The following is an 18,420-nucleotide window of genomic DNA, read 5'->3' on the forward strand; positions in this document are numbered from 1 at the left end:
GTAGTGTGTGTGGCCCTGTGTGCTTGTATGCACTCTCGAAAAACGTCTGGCCGTGCTCCTGATGAGTCAGTGAATGGTGTCCTGGGGGATCTCCTCCCAGACCTGGATCAGGGGATCAGTGAGCTCCTGGACAGTCTGTGGCGGTACTTGGCAACGTCAGATGCACCGATACATACCGTCTCATAGGTGCTCAATTGGATTTAGGTCAGGGGAAGGAGAGGGCCGGTCAGTGGCACCGATGCCTTCGTCATCCAGGAACTGCCTACACACTCTGGCCACATGAGGCCAGGCATTGTCCTGCACTAGGGGGAACCCAGGGTCCACTGCACCAGCTGAAGGTCTGGTAATGGCTCTAAAGATTTCATCCTGGTACCTAACATCAGTCAGGGTACTGTCAGCTATGACATGGAGGTCTGTGCAACCCTCCAAGGGATATGCTTCCCCAGACAATCACTGACCCACCGCGAAAACTGGTCATGCTTGATGATGTTACAGGCAGCATACCGTTCACCACGGCATCTCCAGACTCTTTCACACCTGTCACATATGCTCAGTGTGAACCTGCTCTCATCTGTGAAGAGGACGGCGTGCTTGTGGCGGACCTGCCAATTCTGGCGTTCTCTCGCAAATGCCAATCGAGCTGCACGCTGCTGGCCTGTGAGCACAGGTCCCACTAGAGCGAGGGGCTGGTCTCCTGGTATCTCCTCCATGCTCTCGAGACTGTGCGAGGAGACACAGCAAACCTTCTTGCAGCTGCACGTACAGATGTGCCATCCTGGAGGAGCTGGACTACCTGTGCAGCCTGATTGGGCTGCAGGTACTGCCTCATGCTACCAGTAGTGACAAGGACACTAGGAGGAATCAGTCAGGGAGGATAAGAAGAGAGCAACTGTCTGTGGCCACCACATGCAAAACCATTCCCTTCAGGGCGGTTGTCTTGCTCTTGCCTCTCCACTGCACCTGTTGTCACTTTCATTTGCACCAAAGCAGGTGAAATTGAATCACAATCACTTGTGCTTCCTAAATGGACAGCTTAATATCCCTGAGGTTTAACTGAGTTGGTGTTATACTGTGACAATTAAGTGTTCACTTAATTTTTTTTGAGGAGTGTATTAAATGGCATATTAATCTGTGAACTCTAGTCGGCAAATACAAAGACGGGTAACACCTTTAGCGCGTCATTATCCGATATACAGGCTACACTGTGTATATAGTAGCTACGTCTAATTAATCGACAAATAGAAAACAATAATGCAAATTAATTAATTTGTTTTACTGACAAGCAAAAAGTCGCATAATTGTTAGCGACGTGGACTGCTTACAAACTGAAAACCTACCAAATAACTACAAATGCAAGGCGAAGCTAGGCGACGCATATGCGGCGGCTAACTAGCCCGTTAGCCAACTACAACGCCACGGTGCCTTCAACGGTTATCGCAGCATTTTAAATTGTAACAGGTCTCTTGTGCTGAAAACTGCTCAGCGTTTCATGTTACATACAGCTAAATGTTAGATGCAGCATCGTGTTTGCCCTGGGAGCTTCTTAGTGAGCTGCTAGCATCGAGAGGTAACTAGTTAGCTATATTAGCAGTGTTAATAAGGGGCTGGAATCTGACACGCTAATGTGAGATGTCGGTACGGTATCGCACAAACGAGTCCACCAACAATATGGACTTCTTCAGTACTCCGAGGTTGATAATGAAAAGTAACGACAAGAACAATAGATAAATTCGTCGTTAGCATAAGATGTCAGCGGGTAATTGGATTAACACAAACTGCTCAGTGTAGGTTCGTGGCAACGTTGCTAAGTTAGCTCACGCCTGCTATGCTAACAAGCTAGCGCACGACCGACTCGTTAGCCCAGAATTCGGTTGACGAGTGTGGAGTCCAAACAGGCGTGAGGTGAACTCGGGTGTGCCGCAGTTTGTTTTCAAAGAAGAGCACTGTTTTGAAAACCACACGCAAGGACACGCACTTTTCCGCTGTCTAGTGTCAATTCCTCAAAATGGGGTCTGCTAACGTACGTCTCCGCCATTTTGTGACAGGTTTTTCATTGAGCAAAGGGGTACGTGTAATGGTTGAATGTAACCCCATCAAGAAGATATCCGCTTGGCAGTTACAGGGAGAAGGGATCAGGAGTAATTTTCAGCCATCCCGTGAGATAAAAGTCGTTTTGAAGTGGTCAGCAAGGGATAGGGGCAGCTTACCGCACGGTTCACAAGCTCCCAGCAACAGATTGCACCAGGAAAAATAAATAATGTAGGGACCATATGTGAAGAACCAGAACATGTAAACAACGATCACAATTAATAGATTTAAAAGACACTCATTACGATGTTTAATGAAATTACACATTTTGAGCTGACATCATAATAACGCGTATTTACCGTCTCAAATTCCCCTCAAATCAACCAAATTGCAGCATTAGTAACTTTATATGTAAAGCTACGCCAAATCAGACCGGTATACTGCTGAACATATAAAATCAATCAATTTGTGTCATGTTGTCAATTAAGAAGTCCCACTCCTGTTGCGATGAGACACATCTGTCAAAAATGATTTAAGTGATGTGAAAATAAACACATTTTGGGCCAAATACGAGCAAAGAATTATCAGAAAATGTATGTGCTGAAATGTTCAGATGTATTCAGTCAAGTGGTCAATAGTTTGGTAAGCTTTTAGACATTAATCATGAAAAAGCACATGGCTACTTACTCCTGTATACATAGAAACACTAACCTGTTGTTTTTTTGTCTTAAATATTGGAAAGAAATAGTTCTTATGGAAATACAGTGTCCTTATACCTTATTTTGTTGTAGGGTAGTTTTCATATATGTCAAAAGACGACATAATTTCCTGCATCATTGATTTTTCGTGGCTGTATGGTATTTTAAGATACTGCTGTGGTATTATGAAATTGTTGGCTGACTTACTAATAATTAGTAATATCTAATATCAGTGAGGTTATATTTCATTGTCGCTCATTTTGAAGCCAGTTGTAAATAAACAAAGGCTTCACGTCGGTCAGGAAAAGTAGTATTTTACCACTAAAATGCGGGGTTGCCCTCCATCACACGCCTTGTTGGGATAACAAGGGAGCTATGTTAATTAGTGTTATCCCCTCCCCCCACGGGACATTTCCAAGTACCTCCTGACCCGTTTTCCAAACAGAGACGAGTTGTCAGACGGTCCCTAAAAAAGAAAACAGTCTCTATTGTTCCAGCACCCGCTCTGCTCTGGACGGTGCAGTGCCGCCTGTGGCCGCAGAGGGCGCTGCACGCATGGCAGGCCGGGCTCCGCGGCCTTCACATCTTTTTGTCTGAGAACTGGATCCCTCTGCCGCTCTACAGTGTGTGCGATAGCCTCGGAGCTGCGTCCGTACCACACTGTCAAACCACTCCAAACGAATACAACCGCGACCAAAAGCATTTATTCTACACATTCTGCCATGGCGTTTCTAATCTGCCGGTAAATCGGTCGTATTTGTGACTGTTCGCTGGAACTTAGTCCGGGGTTGAATCGGGCTTGCTTTCTGTGTGCATCAGTCTTTATTAGCGAGCTGCCGCTCTTCTTGCTATCAGCTATTTCTTTAACTTTTTAAACACTCAGCTTCGCGAATGACTGAGCGCCGGCGGAGTATGGGATCCTTGGTGTCTTAAGAAGCGACTGAAGTGGGGTTTAACCGTTTTTGCATGCAAAAACAATGGCAAATTCGACGGGGAAAAATCTACTAGATCAGCGAAGGAAAGGACAGGCTTTCCTGGACGAGCTGCGGCAATTTCACCAAAGCAGAGGGTAAGATTGGGGCGTCTTTATTCCCAAGAAATGTAACTTTAAATCCACATTGCATGCGACTGCGAGTAAACCAAAACAGTTATTTAAACATATGTGCCTTTATTTCTTGTTTTATCCCCTCAGATCGCCGTTCAAGAAGATTCCTTTCGTGGGTGGGAAAGAGCTGGATCTGAATGCTCTCTATATCAGAGTCGTCTCTTTAGGTGGATTTGCTAAGGTGAGTGGGAACTAAAAGTGGATTTTTCTCCACACGCCGCCGTCTGTGGACTCCTCGGTGGACCACTCTACAACTCCGTGTGTGTAAACCGGGACAAGTGTAACCCAGCAGAAAAACGTTAGTGGGTCGGTGTTGGCCTTGTGCTAGTTTGCCATGTATCTCTATGCAATGTGGTGGCTTGTGTTGTTGTGTGGTTTGAATTGAGAGTCCAACCGCTCGGAGTCAGAGTGCAGTCGGAGCGACTCAAAATTAGCGGGCACGTTTAACATCGATTATCGGCACGGAGCCCGGCCTCGGGAAACACCGCGTAGCGCATAGCGCTTCGCCCGGGCTTTTACCGGTAGTTTTCACGCAGGGGGAAGCTTGATTTTTCTTTCTCGCCATAGCCATCTTTCTTCGGCTTCATGGCTGATCACAAAATGTAGGCCTCACAGGCCCATACTCAATACAGTAAACGGTGGCGAAACCTACTCCAAAACCAAACGGGTCGCCGCAAGCCAAAGCATTTGTTCTCTGATGGAGACAGTTCGCAGGAGTTTAGCCTCGTTAGCCTTTATCGCCAAAATGCAAAAGTCAAGTTAGCTTGTTAGCTATAGTGCTAACTAGCCTCAACAGTAACGATAGTATCCTAAAGGGAGTCAGGCAGTTGTACTTACTGATGTGTCAAATGTAAATATGTGCGGTTAGCAAACATTAGCAGCTAATTAAACGCATTTTTACAAACTCCCCTCCCTTTATGATTGAATAGTTTTCAGTATTTTAAGATATTTTCAGCAGTTTGAGAAAGTTATTGATTAGTGATAGTGATATTGCCTCATTGGGGGAACCTGTAGCAGACCAGATGGCTGCAGTGTAACCGCTCTTTTTGTTGTTCTCTGTGTCTTATCTCCTAACCAACTCGTTTCCCCCCTCCCCTCTTTCAGGTCTCTGACAAAAACCAATGGATTGAACTTGGAGAAGAGTTTAACTTTCCAAGGAGTTGTTCCAACGCTGCATTTGCTTTAAAACAGTACTACCTTCGGTAAGTAGCCCGGCCATGCAGCTCTCTTCCTCTCAGGTAGCATGTGGGAAGTGTTTACAAATGGTAAGATGCAGTCAGCAGGATCTAGGCTCTCCGCTCCCCTCTGCTAGGAAGCTGCACTAGTATAATATTATGACAGGCAAAGCAAGGTCTGTCTTGTGTACACAAGCCATGGCGTGGTAGATATGTAGGTACTGGCCTTTTCCACACAAAAGAGCTCTGATCTGACTTTTCTAACAAAGGGAAAATATGACTGAATATTTCTTGACTCTTGGACATGGTTTTTGGAGAACACACTTAAGGAGTATTCTGTCTGTAATGGCCCCTAAACCATACACTAATGATTGTTATTCCTTTCTGAAAATGGTGTAGCCACAGGGCGGTTGCTGTTTGATGATGAGCAGCTCTGGGCGCTCTAACATGTGTAGCATTCAGCCTCAGCACAGTCAGCTGCCAGTGATGGGAGTCTGGTGTAAACGCAGCTCTCCCCAACAGCTGGCATTTGTGGTTTTGGTGTTACTGCTTTCTCTGTGCGCCTTTTCTTCTCCCCCCCTACCCCTTGTAACGATTGTTCCCATCACTAGCACCTGCCTGCAGGGGATTACACCTCCATGGCAGAGAAATAATTGTTTCTTCACGTGGATATTTTACGGGCAAACGGCAGGTCGCTTGGTTGATATCATAAGCAGCGGTTAATTATCGGGGCATTTGTGCTAAGTTGGCTTTTGGTGCAAGCTGTTGAAAGTGTAGCGGTCAATTTGAGCACTGCTGATGAGACTTGTAGCTCCTAAAAAGTTTACAGATAACTACTGTGCCTCTGCAGGAGAGATGCACCTCAGGCACATGTAGGTTTACAGTTAGTTGATGTCTTTCTGAACACCATAATAGCCACAAACCACTATTAAGCTGCTTTATATTTAGTGTAAATGATACAACGCTTTATGAAGCATTTATTCTAAAGCAGTAGATCATGTAATTTAGTGTGATGGTTTGCTTGGAAGCTCAGATGCCTGGAAAGACAGTTGTTTCGGTCTGTTCTGTGAGTGGAGGTAGCTATAGCGCAAAGGTGTTGAGTTTCTGTGATCTGATTTATGTGGGAACTTCTGCTCAAAGGCTTGGTAAAACCCTAACATTCAGAAATCTGCCTTTGTGTTCATCTCTCAGGCTTAGATTTGAGTGTGCCTGAAGTACCTGTCACTGAGAGCCAACTGATGATCTGATTTGTTGAGTCTCTATAATACTTTTCGGAGGACACAGTTAGACCAGCTAATGTGTCTATTATCTAATGTCAAAGAGTGGTTTATAAATACCAGTTGGCTGATACCTTGTTGTGCAGATGACAAGACGAAGCAGAGAATCATATGGAGCCAATAACATCATGACTGTTCTGAAGCAAGAATTAATTTTCACATCTGCTACTGTGATAATTACCTGTAAGAATTATTTCTGGAAGGTGGATGAGCAAAGGGAGCCTGATGGCTGAATCGGCCGGCATGCTGACTATCACACTCGTGTCGCGACAGCCGTTGGAGCTACTTTGTGAAGTTTACCTAAGGCAGTTTACTGTGGTTTATGTCGGAGGCAGTAGGCAGCTAGACTTGTCTTGCCTCAACCACGGCTGATAATAGAGGGACTATCCTCTCCTCCCTCATGCTGCTTTTTTGCTGACCATAGATAAATTAAATGTATCTTTCCCTCCAGTTTTTTTATGCAAGAGTGGACTTATAATGAAATGATTGTTTGGGAGAGATTTTCATTTCGACCTCATCCAGGGAGGTCAGGGGTCATAGCCAGTCACACAGGGGATATGTGCTCTCTGGAGCTGCTTTAGGTTCAGAGTCTCGCTCAAGGACACTTAAGCTGGGTGAATGTTTGCTAATATCAGGTGTTAATCATGATTATGCAGATGAATGACCATCTGTAGCCACTGGCTGCCTGGGTACTTTTAAGCTGTGTGGGCATTTTTCAAACTGCAACTGAAATAACTGCTAGATGTGTGTTTGTAAGGTGATGATTAGATATCTTGAAAGCTAGTAGTAGTTTTAGATCGAAAATTTGCTCGGTAGTTTGTATTTGGTGCAGATTCCTCATGCTTTGTTTTTTTACCAGAGTGAATTCAAATGAGTTTAAAGGACCAAAGGATACTCCACTGCTGCCAGGAGTCAAACTTGTGACTTTTCCGATACAGGATAGTCTGTCTTGTCGACCGAGTTTCCCCTGTCTGAATGAATAGGACGATCATGATGTGGCTCTCTCCGGTCAGCACTTCCCACTCAGAGCAGCGTAATAAGCAGCACTGAAGTTCAGTGCCAGCTCCCGCTGCTGTCTATTTGATATCTGAATGTCACTCGGTAATAAGTGAGCGACGCTTGCCAGAAACATTTTTCCAGCTCGTTTTCAACTTGTTGAAGCGCCGCTTTGACATCAGTCCTACCAATGGCGCTGATTTCATTCCGACTTCAGGGGGGAGGGAGGATTCACACTCTGGATCAAAGAGATGGCATCAAATCACACTGACACACTAAGGGCAGAGATGAAATGCAGCTGTTTTTGGCTCGCTTCGTTAGCAAGATCAGGACAAAATATATAAAAATAAATGAGAGGCGCTCAGGTGTGAGAGTGAGAGAATTATTGATCACTGAGGCATACAGGAAGATGTTGTCAAGCAGAGCTACAGATATAAAGGAAGGTGCTCAATAAAAATAATGAAGGTGGCAAAAACATGATGACCAGAGCTGCCTCAGGACTCAGAAATGCTTGAAAGCTAAGAAATGAAAATGAAATGCTAAGAAAAGATTTTAGTAAATTTTAAAAATGACTGAACAGTGTTACATTATAGCTACAATCTTTTTTTATTTTACCTTTTACATTTCCAGAATTTGGCACATTTACATTTATGTTCTACAGCTGTGCCCTCTGTTCCAATGGATTAGGTTAGTTACTAACGACTGCTTCCAGTTTCCCTGTGGCTAGACAGATTTGGGTGATTCACAGTCAATACTATTCGACATCTCCAAGGTTTTCCTCTTCCATTAGTAGTTTCATAAGATTTTGGAGAGGTTTGCACTAAGCTCTCAGCCATTGTGGAGAAACAGTCCTGACTTTTCGGTAATGCCGTCCCCACACTAGAAGATAATTGGGCAGATTTTGTCTGATTCACCCCTCCCGACAATTGCGGGGGTGTTTCGAAAAAAAGAGGCTGGTCCTAACAGATTATCTGGACAAATTATCCTGGAGTGTGAGGGGTTTAGAGACATAATCTTAATGTCAGCAACTGAATTGGAGTCTCCCCAATTTCAAATCCGATATATCAAATATGTTCGATTACTTCACATCTTGAAATCCTGTAGTGTGAAACAAACATGGAATATTGAGCAGAAACTTGGAATAGCTAAAAAGACAGAGCTGACTGGGAAGCATCAGCAAACAGATGTTGCACATTTGTGTAGAACAGAAACATGGCTGCTGAGAGCATGAGAAGTTCTTGTATCTCCTGAGCCAGGTGGACAGTAGAAAAGGGGACAATCTTGTGGAATTAGGGCAACAGTATTAGTGCTTGTTTAATGTCTGGTGCAGGATGTACAACCCATCTACTACTCGATGAACAAAGAACAAGAAAGTCAGCTAGTAGCAGTAGCTTGCTTGAGACTTTGCACACAGAGTGCAACCAGCTGACGACGACAGTACGCCACAATGTTTTGATTTTTTTGCGAAGTCACGTTTGATCTGTCAGACTCCTTGAATCACCAACCTGAAATCGCCATGTATGTGGTCCCGAATCGTCCAGTGTGCACATTCTTACGCTTAATGTTAAAACTTGGTTAAACTTGTTCTTATACCTATATTCTCCCATGTTTTTAAAATTAGTTTAAGATTTAAAGAGTTCTCTTGTGTTCACCCGGCATTAAAACCCTGTAGTTCGTCCAGGCCGCACCATAATTTGAGAGTGAATGAGACACTTCTGAAACAAAGCCTCTCGTGTAGCTACAGTCTTTGACTTCTTTTCTAAACTGCAGCACACTGAGCACAGTAGCCAAGTCAGGTGACAGAAACCCTGGTTCAACCTTTGTTTGCCCTCTCCAGTGCATCCCAGTTGGGAGGAAATCAGGCCCAGGAGGCACTGACATCGAGGATCCGCTCACTTGACTCTCTGTGTTGGCTCTAATCTGTTATATCTATTGAATTTTGATAAGGTTTGTACACATGGTTGGAAATATTTAAAAGTAGTAACTGATAGTATTTTTGCCTTGTTCAACAATAGAAATGGGGACCGTGTTGCTCTGTGATGTCCTGTCACATGGCATTTGTTGTGAGGAATGATACTCATCCAGATGGTACTTTGGATTTTTAAATTAAACCTTTATGTGATGAGCACATGTAGTGGACCGTTTTTTTATTAATCAGGGCTCAGTTGCAATAGTAAAGTACAGATCAGATTTCACCCTTTGACCCGCGCTACATTATGAGCAAGTTAGGCTTTTAGTTCTGCTGCCAAGGACAGTTTTTACAGTCCATAGTGAATATAGGAAAATAAACCTGCTCTTGACTATACCTCTTTCTGCTGAATCAACCACAGCTAGGTTATCTGTCTTTTTCAGAGTTGAAAATGCTGCTTCCTGTACAGCAAAATTACTATACCACACTTTCGGCAGCCACCTTAACTGTTTGCATTGTAGAGAAGCAGGTGCAATCACATTCACAGGTTTACTAATTTCAGTTGATATTTGAATGCCTCACATTTCAATATGAATCCTCTGCTAACACCAGATCCCTCGCACATGTGTTTCCTAACCGTTACTAGCTTGTGACCCCACTTTTAGGTCCCAAAATTCTCACGACTACAGCAATTAGTTGTCATGTGAATCTGAGCATGACATACTTTTCCCTCCATTTTCCAGGCTGCTGCAAGTGGATTATAAATTATAGTGTTTGAAACTCATTGAATGAGCTTATTTTAACTGAAAAATGGTAAATAAATATAATTATATCAAGCTTGAAGGTCACCTCTGACCCTGTCTGCAGATCCAACAATAACATGTGGATACCAAAGTTCAAATGCCACCACTGGTGCGGAGAGGAGCCTGTTTGATAGAAAGGCCTTTATTCCATTTAATTAGATGTATAGAAATGTAGACAAAGTTAGAATGTGAAACAGAAACATGTTACAGGAATTGAAATCATTTGGACATCACTCTATCTAGTAATATATCTACTTATCCATTTATGTGCTTAAGTAGTACTTTAGTAGTTGAAGTTAATGGTGTCAAACTGCATGACTAATGGTGCATGCAATGTCAAAAGTTTTGATTTTCAGATAACATTTAAGGAAATTATCACCTGATTTAGTCATTTGATTAAGTAAAAGATAACCGGCGATATTTTGGAAAGGAAAAATGGAAAACAAAACACTGAACTATCACCCAGTCTACACCACACACATTTCACTACCTTTTTCTGCTTGGCGGTGTTAGTTTTCACACCTGGTTATGAGATAATTCTGGGTACCATCATGCTTGTTGGTCCTGCTCTGCTTCCTGTGTATGTCGATGGACTCTCGCGCTCATCTGAAACATCTGGATGAAGTGGCCTTTGATCTGGCTTGCATTAGCTGTGTTTGTATTCCCCCGCCTCATCCGAGCTGCTGCTCAGACTTTAGAGATGCTCAGATGAAGACCGGTTATGGATAAAGATGAGGCTGTGAGGGCTAGTGTTTGTCGGTTTCGGCCTTTTTTTTTACAACATAATAGGACTTTTGACAAAGTAAGAGCAGTACAGTGCACTTGCTATCACAGATAACATCATAGGCTCATGAGACTTTGTGTTTTTGGCCTGTCTGTAATTTGACCTGCCCTCCGGCAGTGTTGGCCACCGCTGATAGCCTAATCTTCTTCGCTCAGTCTCCCTGCTAACTAGCAGATGGACAGATCTGCCTTGTACTTGACAGTGAACCTAGAATCTGATGTTATTCATCAGATAGATGATATGGTTACTAAAGGTTTGCTCTGGTTGTTATGAAGGCTCTTCAGTAGAAGGGAAGTTGCTTCACTTGCTCAGTGCTTTTTATACATAACTGGAGTTTATTTTCTGTATTTAGTTCTTTGCAAGTTATGGGAACCAGCTTCTGAGTCAAGAGAAGTCCAGAAGTACATCTCTAACATTTAGAGTAAGAAGATACCCATGTGTATATGAGGAGGTTGTATATACTCTATGCAGAAAATTCTGTCAGGTCTTTTGTTTCATCACTTACAAATTGATAAACCTACACAGCTGTCTGTTTCTCTACACTGTCCCTTATGTCATTCAGTAGTATTTTGGAAAAAATGAAAAACATTGTAGGGCTGTGTAACCAGGGCCCAAAAATTTAAATCTAAATTTTTTTTTAAGCTAAGGGACGATTAATTATTTTGATCGGCATGTTATCAGTCTTGGCCGATTTAAAGGTTTTATAATGAAATAGCTGCTTTGGCCCAAAACATGACGGGGAGTTGAAACAGCACTTTAATTATGCCCACACGACAGGGAACTGTAGACTTAGTAGTTGTTTTCCCCTCTGAATGTCTACATTTTAAAAGCATCTCTGCATCTGCCAGTTGGCCAGCACGATCAGTGTAATAATATGTTAATTTCAAAATGGGAGAGAATTGATGTTCTCTGCAGTTAGGTGGGGAAACAGGCATATATCGGTATCTGCATCAGCATTTAGCCAAAATCAGTAGGAAAATATCAGCATATCGGCAAAAGTCTGGCATCATGCATCCCTAGTAATTATTATGCATATTTAAAAAAAATACAGGCTATCACATAAAGCTGTGGACTATCACTACAGATGCTTCAACATAGTAGAGCCTGGTATTAATGATTTGTTTCAATATAAATATCAAGACGACTGCCTAGTCTAGCTAGCGACTAGTTAGCAACTTGGCTACACGGCGGGGTCAGCATGATCAAATAGAATCTGAACACTGTCCTAACACGTCCATAGCTTCACCTTCCTTAACAAGAGATAGCACTACTTCAGCAAACAAATCTTTATCAGTCACCACCACTACGAGATAGCTAGAGCTAGCTAGCCAGTTACCTGGAGTCTGGCAAAACATGGAGTCATGAGTTGGTTGATAACTGTGGTTAAAGTTTACGGGACTATCGTGACTAAAGACCGCTAATGTAGGCAGCTATCATCTGCATTACTTACTGAATAAAATAAATTCTTTGCATGTTGTAAAAGCTTAATTGTCCCGGAACAGACATTTCACACATCATGCACAAAAAGAACATTGAATTAAATGGGATATATCACCTAGCCCTAACCTACAGCACAACTGCTGCAACACTACGCTTCCACTGTAATCAGTGCAGAGAGAGCATTGCACATGTGCCTCAGAGATCCGCTCTACAAGCGTAAAAAATCTTTTATAGACACGCAACCCTACAACATGCATACATGGCTAAATGGTTCTCATAGGTTACATGCTCACTGTAGGATGTTATGGCCTCAGCTGGAGCTTGTTCCAGAATAAGTCCAAGGTAGAAAATACTTGCGTGATCATCAAGTTTATTTCCAAGTAGTCGGTGTGCCACCAATCTGAAAAGCTATCATGCAAAGGTCTCTTAAGTCAAAGGGAAGCATCTTTTCCTTGACGAGTATCACCTGTTTTGGCAGTGTGTGACATTTTTCTCTGGCAGAAAGCCTAGTTTGAACCCAGGAAATGCTGCTAACCGCTGAACTGCCGTGCCATCGAGATTGGCCAGCTGATAACTGAAATGGAAGTGCTTTGCACTTATGAAAGGCTGGAGTTGTATATGTTTAGCTTATTTTTTGTGTTGGCCTATCCATGTGCATCCATTGAGCACATAGGTGAAACAGACTTGTGAGTCTGTCATATGAGTCACAGGAAATCCATTAGAGCACAGGGGGAACAGTATGAAGTCAAGGAATTGAGTTTATTCTGTGTCCATGTCTTTCATATGGGTGCTGTCATCCACCTCACTTGATCCTAGCTCTATTGTGACTTAAAGTTTGCTTTTGAGGCGACAAATGGTCCGTTCTGTAAATGATCCAGCTTTTTACAGTATTTTCTCATTTGGCTCTGCCGTGAGTAAATGGTCCCGTGATTATTGACAAAGCAAACCACCCTCAGCCTGTGTTGGACAGCCGGCTCCATTAAATCCCAGCAAACATTTCAGTCCAGAAATTGGCAGTGGATGTGTTTTGCATGTCTGCGTCCACGTCCAGCAGGGGGCAACCGACTCCCACACACACAGACACACTGAGGGCATTTGGGCAGCCAGGCAGCTGAGAGTAATTGAAGCCAGGAGTATCTGCACTGGTGTGACCCAGATGACCATAAATAACACAATGCTAATGACAGTGGCTGTGGCTACAGCTCATCATGTCTCAAGCCTGGTTGGTTTCCCACCCTTTGCACTCGGTGTATTATTTTGGAGGGAAAGCACAGCTCTGTGTTTGCAGTGATAATACACACATTTCCCTAAACGGTTGTGGCTTCAGTTGGGTGGCAGTTGCTTGCTGCTCAAGTGGGAGGGGATTGGTGTTCCTCATCATGCATGTATGAAAAAGGGGAAGTGCAGACATGAGCAGCTGCAGTCAATCCCATGCCCCCACCCGTCTATACCCACAGCCTCTTTCCTGCTTATGCCCAGACAGCGGTTGATGACGCTGCAGTCGGGACTGGGGCCTATCTCGGCCGCTCTGGCACTCCCCACTCTCTCTCTCTCTCTCTCTCTCTCTCTCTCTCTCCCTCTCCCTCTCTCTCTCCCCCTCTACAAATGAAGGCTGAGTGTATTTATAGTCCAGCGTGTCACCCGGCAGCCAGCGGACGGGGGATTACCTTGGCCACGATGAACGAGCGGGGCCTCATTCAGAAACAGGCGCTCGCTCGGTGACTCACAGCTACACAGGCAGGGTTCACCACACTATCACTGCTGAGGTATTTTGCTGCGTGTGTGTTTGTTTTTGTTTGTCTGGCAGATTTCTCCGCATTATTATGAGGTGTTTATCGAACCTAAGAAGGCCTGGATCGGTATGTGCATGCTCATGGAGAATTTTTTTTTTTCCAAAGAGCGAACTGCTCGAGAATGGAGAATGATTACAGACGAAGATTGTTTGCTTTATGTTAGCTCACAGCTGTTTCTGCTGCAACTGGTTCATTTGTTTCTATAAGAAGTGGTGGTGTTATTTGTATTAAAAGTAGTTTGAACTACTAACCTCTTGCACTTCCCTGATCTGTCAATCAAAAAGACTTTTTCAATCTGACATGCTCTGAAATATGTTGCATTAAAGACTATCTTTACTTGTACTGTGATATAGAGATACAGTATGGAACACCTAAAGAAAAGAAATTTTCCCTTTATTTCTTGGGATGGTTGATAAATTCTAATGTTTTTTTTTCCCCTTTTTTTAATGTTGCACTTAAAGGTGTCCTTTGCATGATACACTGTTGATTTGTATGTCTAGTGCTTGCTACTATGGTGTTTCTGTGCTTCTCAGACCAGTCAGACGTGGGGGAGGGACTGTGAAGTTTTTCCCTCCAGTTCTCTGTTGATGTTTGGGTGTCTGGAGGTGATGCTCTTTGTCTCTCAGCTGTGGTTGCTAACACTGCTCCTGCTTCGTTCACACTCAGTAATTGTAGTTAGGTGGCTTCAGAAACTGTGGCCGGTTGTTCCAAAAATCCATATTTGTTACTTCATTGAATCATAACAATTAAAGGCAGCCTTTTTGACTCAGTAGGTCATACTGAGTGTCCTGTTGAATTGGGTTACTCGATCAATTACCAATATGTACAGGTGCCGAGCCTTTATGATAGCACTTGATACAGAGAGGGTGATTCATTGAATTCTTTATGAAATATCTGAAAGCAGTGATACTTGTTTGAGTATTCTGTACACAACAGATTGTTTTCCCTTCAGGCATGCGTGAAACTAGATGCTCTCTAGCGTTTGTCCAGCTTTGTGAAATCAAAAATATTTTCATACTGTAGCTTTTATTATTATTCTATTGTGGCTATTCATTTCTACTGTAAACATTTTTAAAATTCTTTATAAATGATTTTTTTCACTCTGTATAATTGAGGTAATTGTTTCCTATAAAGATTTGCAAGCACAACACAATTTTTCAGTATAAATGCAAATGAATTTAGAGAATCTTTATTTCAAGGTTCTGCTTAACAACATCACAGCAGCACCTTGATTTAGAGCCAAGGAGATGGGACAGGAAAAGCAAACAAGGAAAGAAAAATCATCCAGTCAAACCTGTATTCAGTTAGGATTGCAACGATGTACTGTTTTCAAGGTATACTCTGTAAAAAATAATAATAACCAACTTGCAGCACTTTGACATTTTTATGTTTCATGTTATCATGCTGCTTGGAGAAATAGACAGTTGAGTCTATCACAGAGTTAATAGTTCCTCTCTATTGAGGGACATTTGTTAGTCCTGGTTCTTGGTGTTTAGTTGCAAGTGTATTTTGTAAATCTAAGCAGGAAGAGCTTCTGAGACTAGCCAGCAGCTAGTTAAGCAATTTGTACTCACACATCACAGTGACAGAACGCTGCATCAACTTCAAGGCTTCTGCACTCGCAGGGAAATGTGTCTGCATAATGAAAAAACAAATCTTAAGTCACTCATGTCTTGGATAGAAAGTAGAGCACAAATTCACAGCAAAATTCACACCAAGCGAGTCTTGGCTGATTGCCTGTTTCTTTTCTTTTTTTCTCCCTCCACAGATACTTGGAGAAGTATGAGAAAGTCCACCACTTCGGCGAGGATGATGAAGAAGCGCAGCCGGGGAATCCCAAAGCCTCTCTTCCAATCGGTGCAATTCCCAGCTCTTATAACTACCAGCAACACATTGTATCAGGTAGAGACTCAACTTGCTTCTTGTGTACACCATACTTAGAATTCAGAAGCTTTCTGATTATGTCTCTCTCTCTCTGTGGTCACAAGGTTCACTCTCTGTTTCTGTCTCACTCACGTCTGTATCAAGTACACGGATTGAGTTTCTATTTGCATGCTTTCTTGTTTTCTGTCTCACTGTTTCATTTTCTTCAAGTTCATCCTGTCTCTCGGCCCTTCCTCGGCCAACTCAAACACTTGAGCCTCACGCAGATGTGATTACAGCAAAGCATCACTTCATCAGAGCTGTGTGTGAGATGCATGTGAAACTGTTCAGACCACAGGTCAAGCATATGCATGGAAATGTTCCTGAACAAAGGCTGTTTGTTTCTAGTGGGTGAATTTATTTCACAAGAACATGTTGAGGAAGGAAACATGGCGATTGCAAGTGTTGGTGAAGGGTCAGACGGCTTGAATGCCTCTTATGTTGTGTTACAAGCTGCAGAGTTTGGCCTGACCAGTTGTTGTTCTGTTTGTGAAACAGTTTAGTTTAACGGTTGAGAAATTTGCTGTGGTTGACGTTAATAAAAACATGTCAGGTTTTCATCTGCCGCCGCTGTAGTCAAGCAGGCAGCATTTTGTTATGCCGATGGTGCCCTGAACTAGTTTGTGAAAAAGTTAGACATTTGAAGACATGCGCTTATTCACTTTTTTGCCAAGGGCTAGATGAGAACAATGGCACCACCGATAGCTTGGTTTAGCACAAAGGCTAGAAACGGGGGAAATACTGTGGATAACCTGGCTTTGTCAAAGGTAAAAAAAAAATCATACCTACCCCCTCACCTGCAGAAAGTGTAAAAATCATAATTCGCCATTGTTATGGGGGTTATGTGCCAAACTATTTCTGGTCTGGGAGCAGTCGCTAGGCAACTGGCGGAGACTCAAGGAAGTGACTGGTCCCAGCCAACAAATAGTGAAACCGATGTTTTATTTTCCAGTTTTGTATTGAAATATAACAATGTTAATAAGTGAGCTTCAGAGCTACTTGGGAAGGTGGATTTTGTTACCTATGGACTAAGGGTCTGTATTGAGAACCGTCACTTTATTTGTACGGATTTCTGACTGGCCAGTCCCAAAATATTGAAAAGCTCCTAGACAAAATGTTTTTTATGTAACGTTAACTCATTATAACATAGCCAGCATTTACAAATTCCTTACTATCCCCAAATGATGATAAAGCTGCTGGCATCAGGTGTTTTCATTTGACGTTGTGTAACTGCATGTCTCTAGTCAAGGCTGACAGGGCAATGTGTTCAATAGTGTGGGGCCACTTTGCTAAATCTAATGAAAATGCAAGCAGTTGTTTGTAAAGGGAGGTCACTGGCAGCTTCACGAAACACTCACGAATACAACATTTGGTTTGTACAAATCAAATCTGAAGCAGTGCAGGGTGTTTGACTGCTTTAGTAAAGTGGCAGCTGCAGCTAATGTTGCGTCCTCAGTGCAGCCCCCCATCCAGGGCTGAGGGGATTTGACAAACTAAGAAATGTCTCGACATCGTCACGTCAAGGTAACACTTATTATCATTTAAAAGAAAAAGTGAAAAGGCTGTGGTTATTCACTCAGGACGCAGTTGACATCCACTTTAGGCACTTCTAATTTATGTTTCTATATAATCCCATAGTCATTATTCGTTAAGCAGCAGCCACATCTTCGTCAGTGGCTAGCAGAAGTCAAACAACCAAGTCCAACCCATTCTCCACCACTAGACAAGGAAAAACCACACAGGGAAAAACAGCAGAATGTCACAGGGCTGCCGCCAAGTTTATTGTGAAAGATTCAGAGCCCATCTTTACAGTGAAGTCCAGTTTGTTTAGGTTTGCTGAGTAGCCAATATGGTTATCACAAAGAGTATCAATAAGTATCATCATTTATAAGCAGCACCAGTATTGATATTGCTATCAATAAGGCCCTATTGACACCCGTCCCTACTTTGGACAGAGCAGCAGCTACACGTTAATTTTACAGACATGTGAGTGTTCTCATCCATCTCTTGACAAGATGGCAACTTAGCATATTTCCCAAAATGTTGAATTACTTCATTAACCAGTTAAATCTGGGCTGCCAACTGCCTGATCTCCACATAGAGAATTCTGATGTGAGATCTCAGCTCAGAAGTAAATTAGTAAAATCAGAATTTTTTTTTTTATTCACTTGTCTGCTAACTTCAAGATTTCTTAAAGTCCTTTGCTCTTTTGTTTCACCTTTTTGTTTTTGGTACATAATCACCATGGTGATTTTTAGTCATATTCTCATGACAATCTTGAGCTGTAACACCATCCATTAAACATCCCAGGTGCCTCACATTGCTATTTGATTAATTCTGCTTTTCACACAGTGAAGACAAGTACTGAAAAAAGCGTTGAAACAGAAAGGTCTAGCTGTTTTGTGTTTTACTTTGACAAACCTAGCTGAGGATCACCGTCAATTCTTAGCTTTCTGCCATTTGACCACTTCATGACTCTGCTCATTGTG

The 18,420-nt window shown here is 42.7% G+C and overlaps 1 protein-coding gene across 5 annotated transcripts in view; it reads left to right on the plus strand.

The window, feature by feature from the left end:
- Nucleotides 1-786: 786 nt before the first annotated feature.
- The window catches only part of arid2 (AT-rich interactive domain 2), a 38,077-nt gene continuing 20,443 nt past the window's right edge, over nucleotides 787-18,420 (plus strand). For 2 of the 5 annotated variants that reach the window (XM_084345505.1, XM_084345509.1), the window contains exons 1-4: nucleotides 1,673-3,795; nucleotides 3,919-4,012; nucleotides 4,936-5,033; nucleotides 15,777-15,910. In XM_084345505.1, coding sequence (XP_084201631.1) covers nucleotides 3,704-3,795; nucleotides 3,919-4,012; nucleotides 4,936-5,033; nucleotides 15,777-15,910 — 418 coding nt within the window. In that variant the 5' untranslated portion in view covers nucleotides 1,673-3,703. Of the gene's footprint in view, nucleotides 991-1,457; nucleotides 1,641-1,672; nucleotides 3,796-3,918; nucleotides 4,013-4,935; nucleotides 5,034-15,776; nucleotides 15,911-18,420 lie in introns of those variants that run through there. The other 3 variants (XM_084345508.1, XM_084345506.1, XM_084345507.1) reach the window with 3 other exon arrangements.

The sequence above is a fragment of the Pagrus pagrus genome, assembly GCF_965226575.1.
Source record: "Pagrus pagrus genome assembly, chromosome: 23".
NCBI classification, from domain to species: domain Eukaryota; kingdom Metazoa; phylum Chordata; class Actinopteri; order Spariformes; family Sparidae; genus Pagrus; species Pagrus pagrus.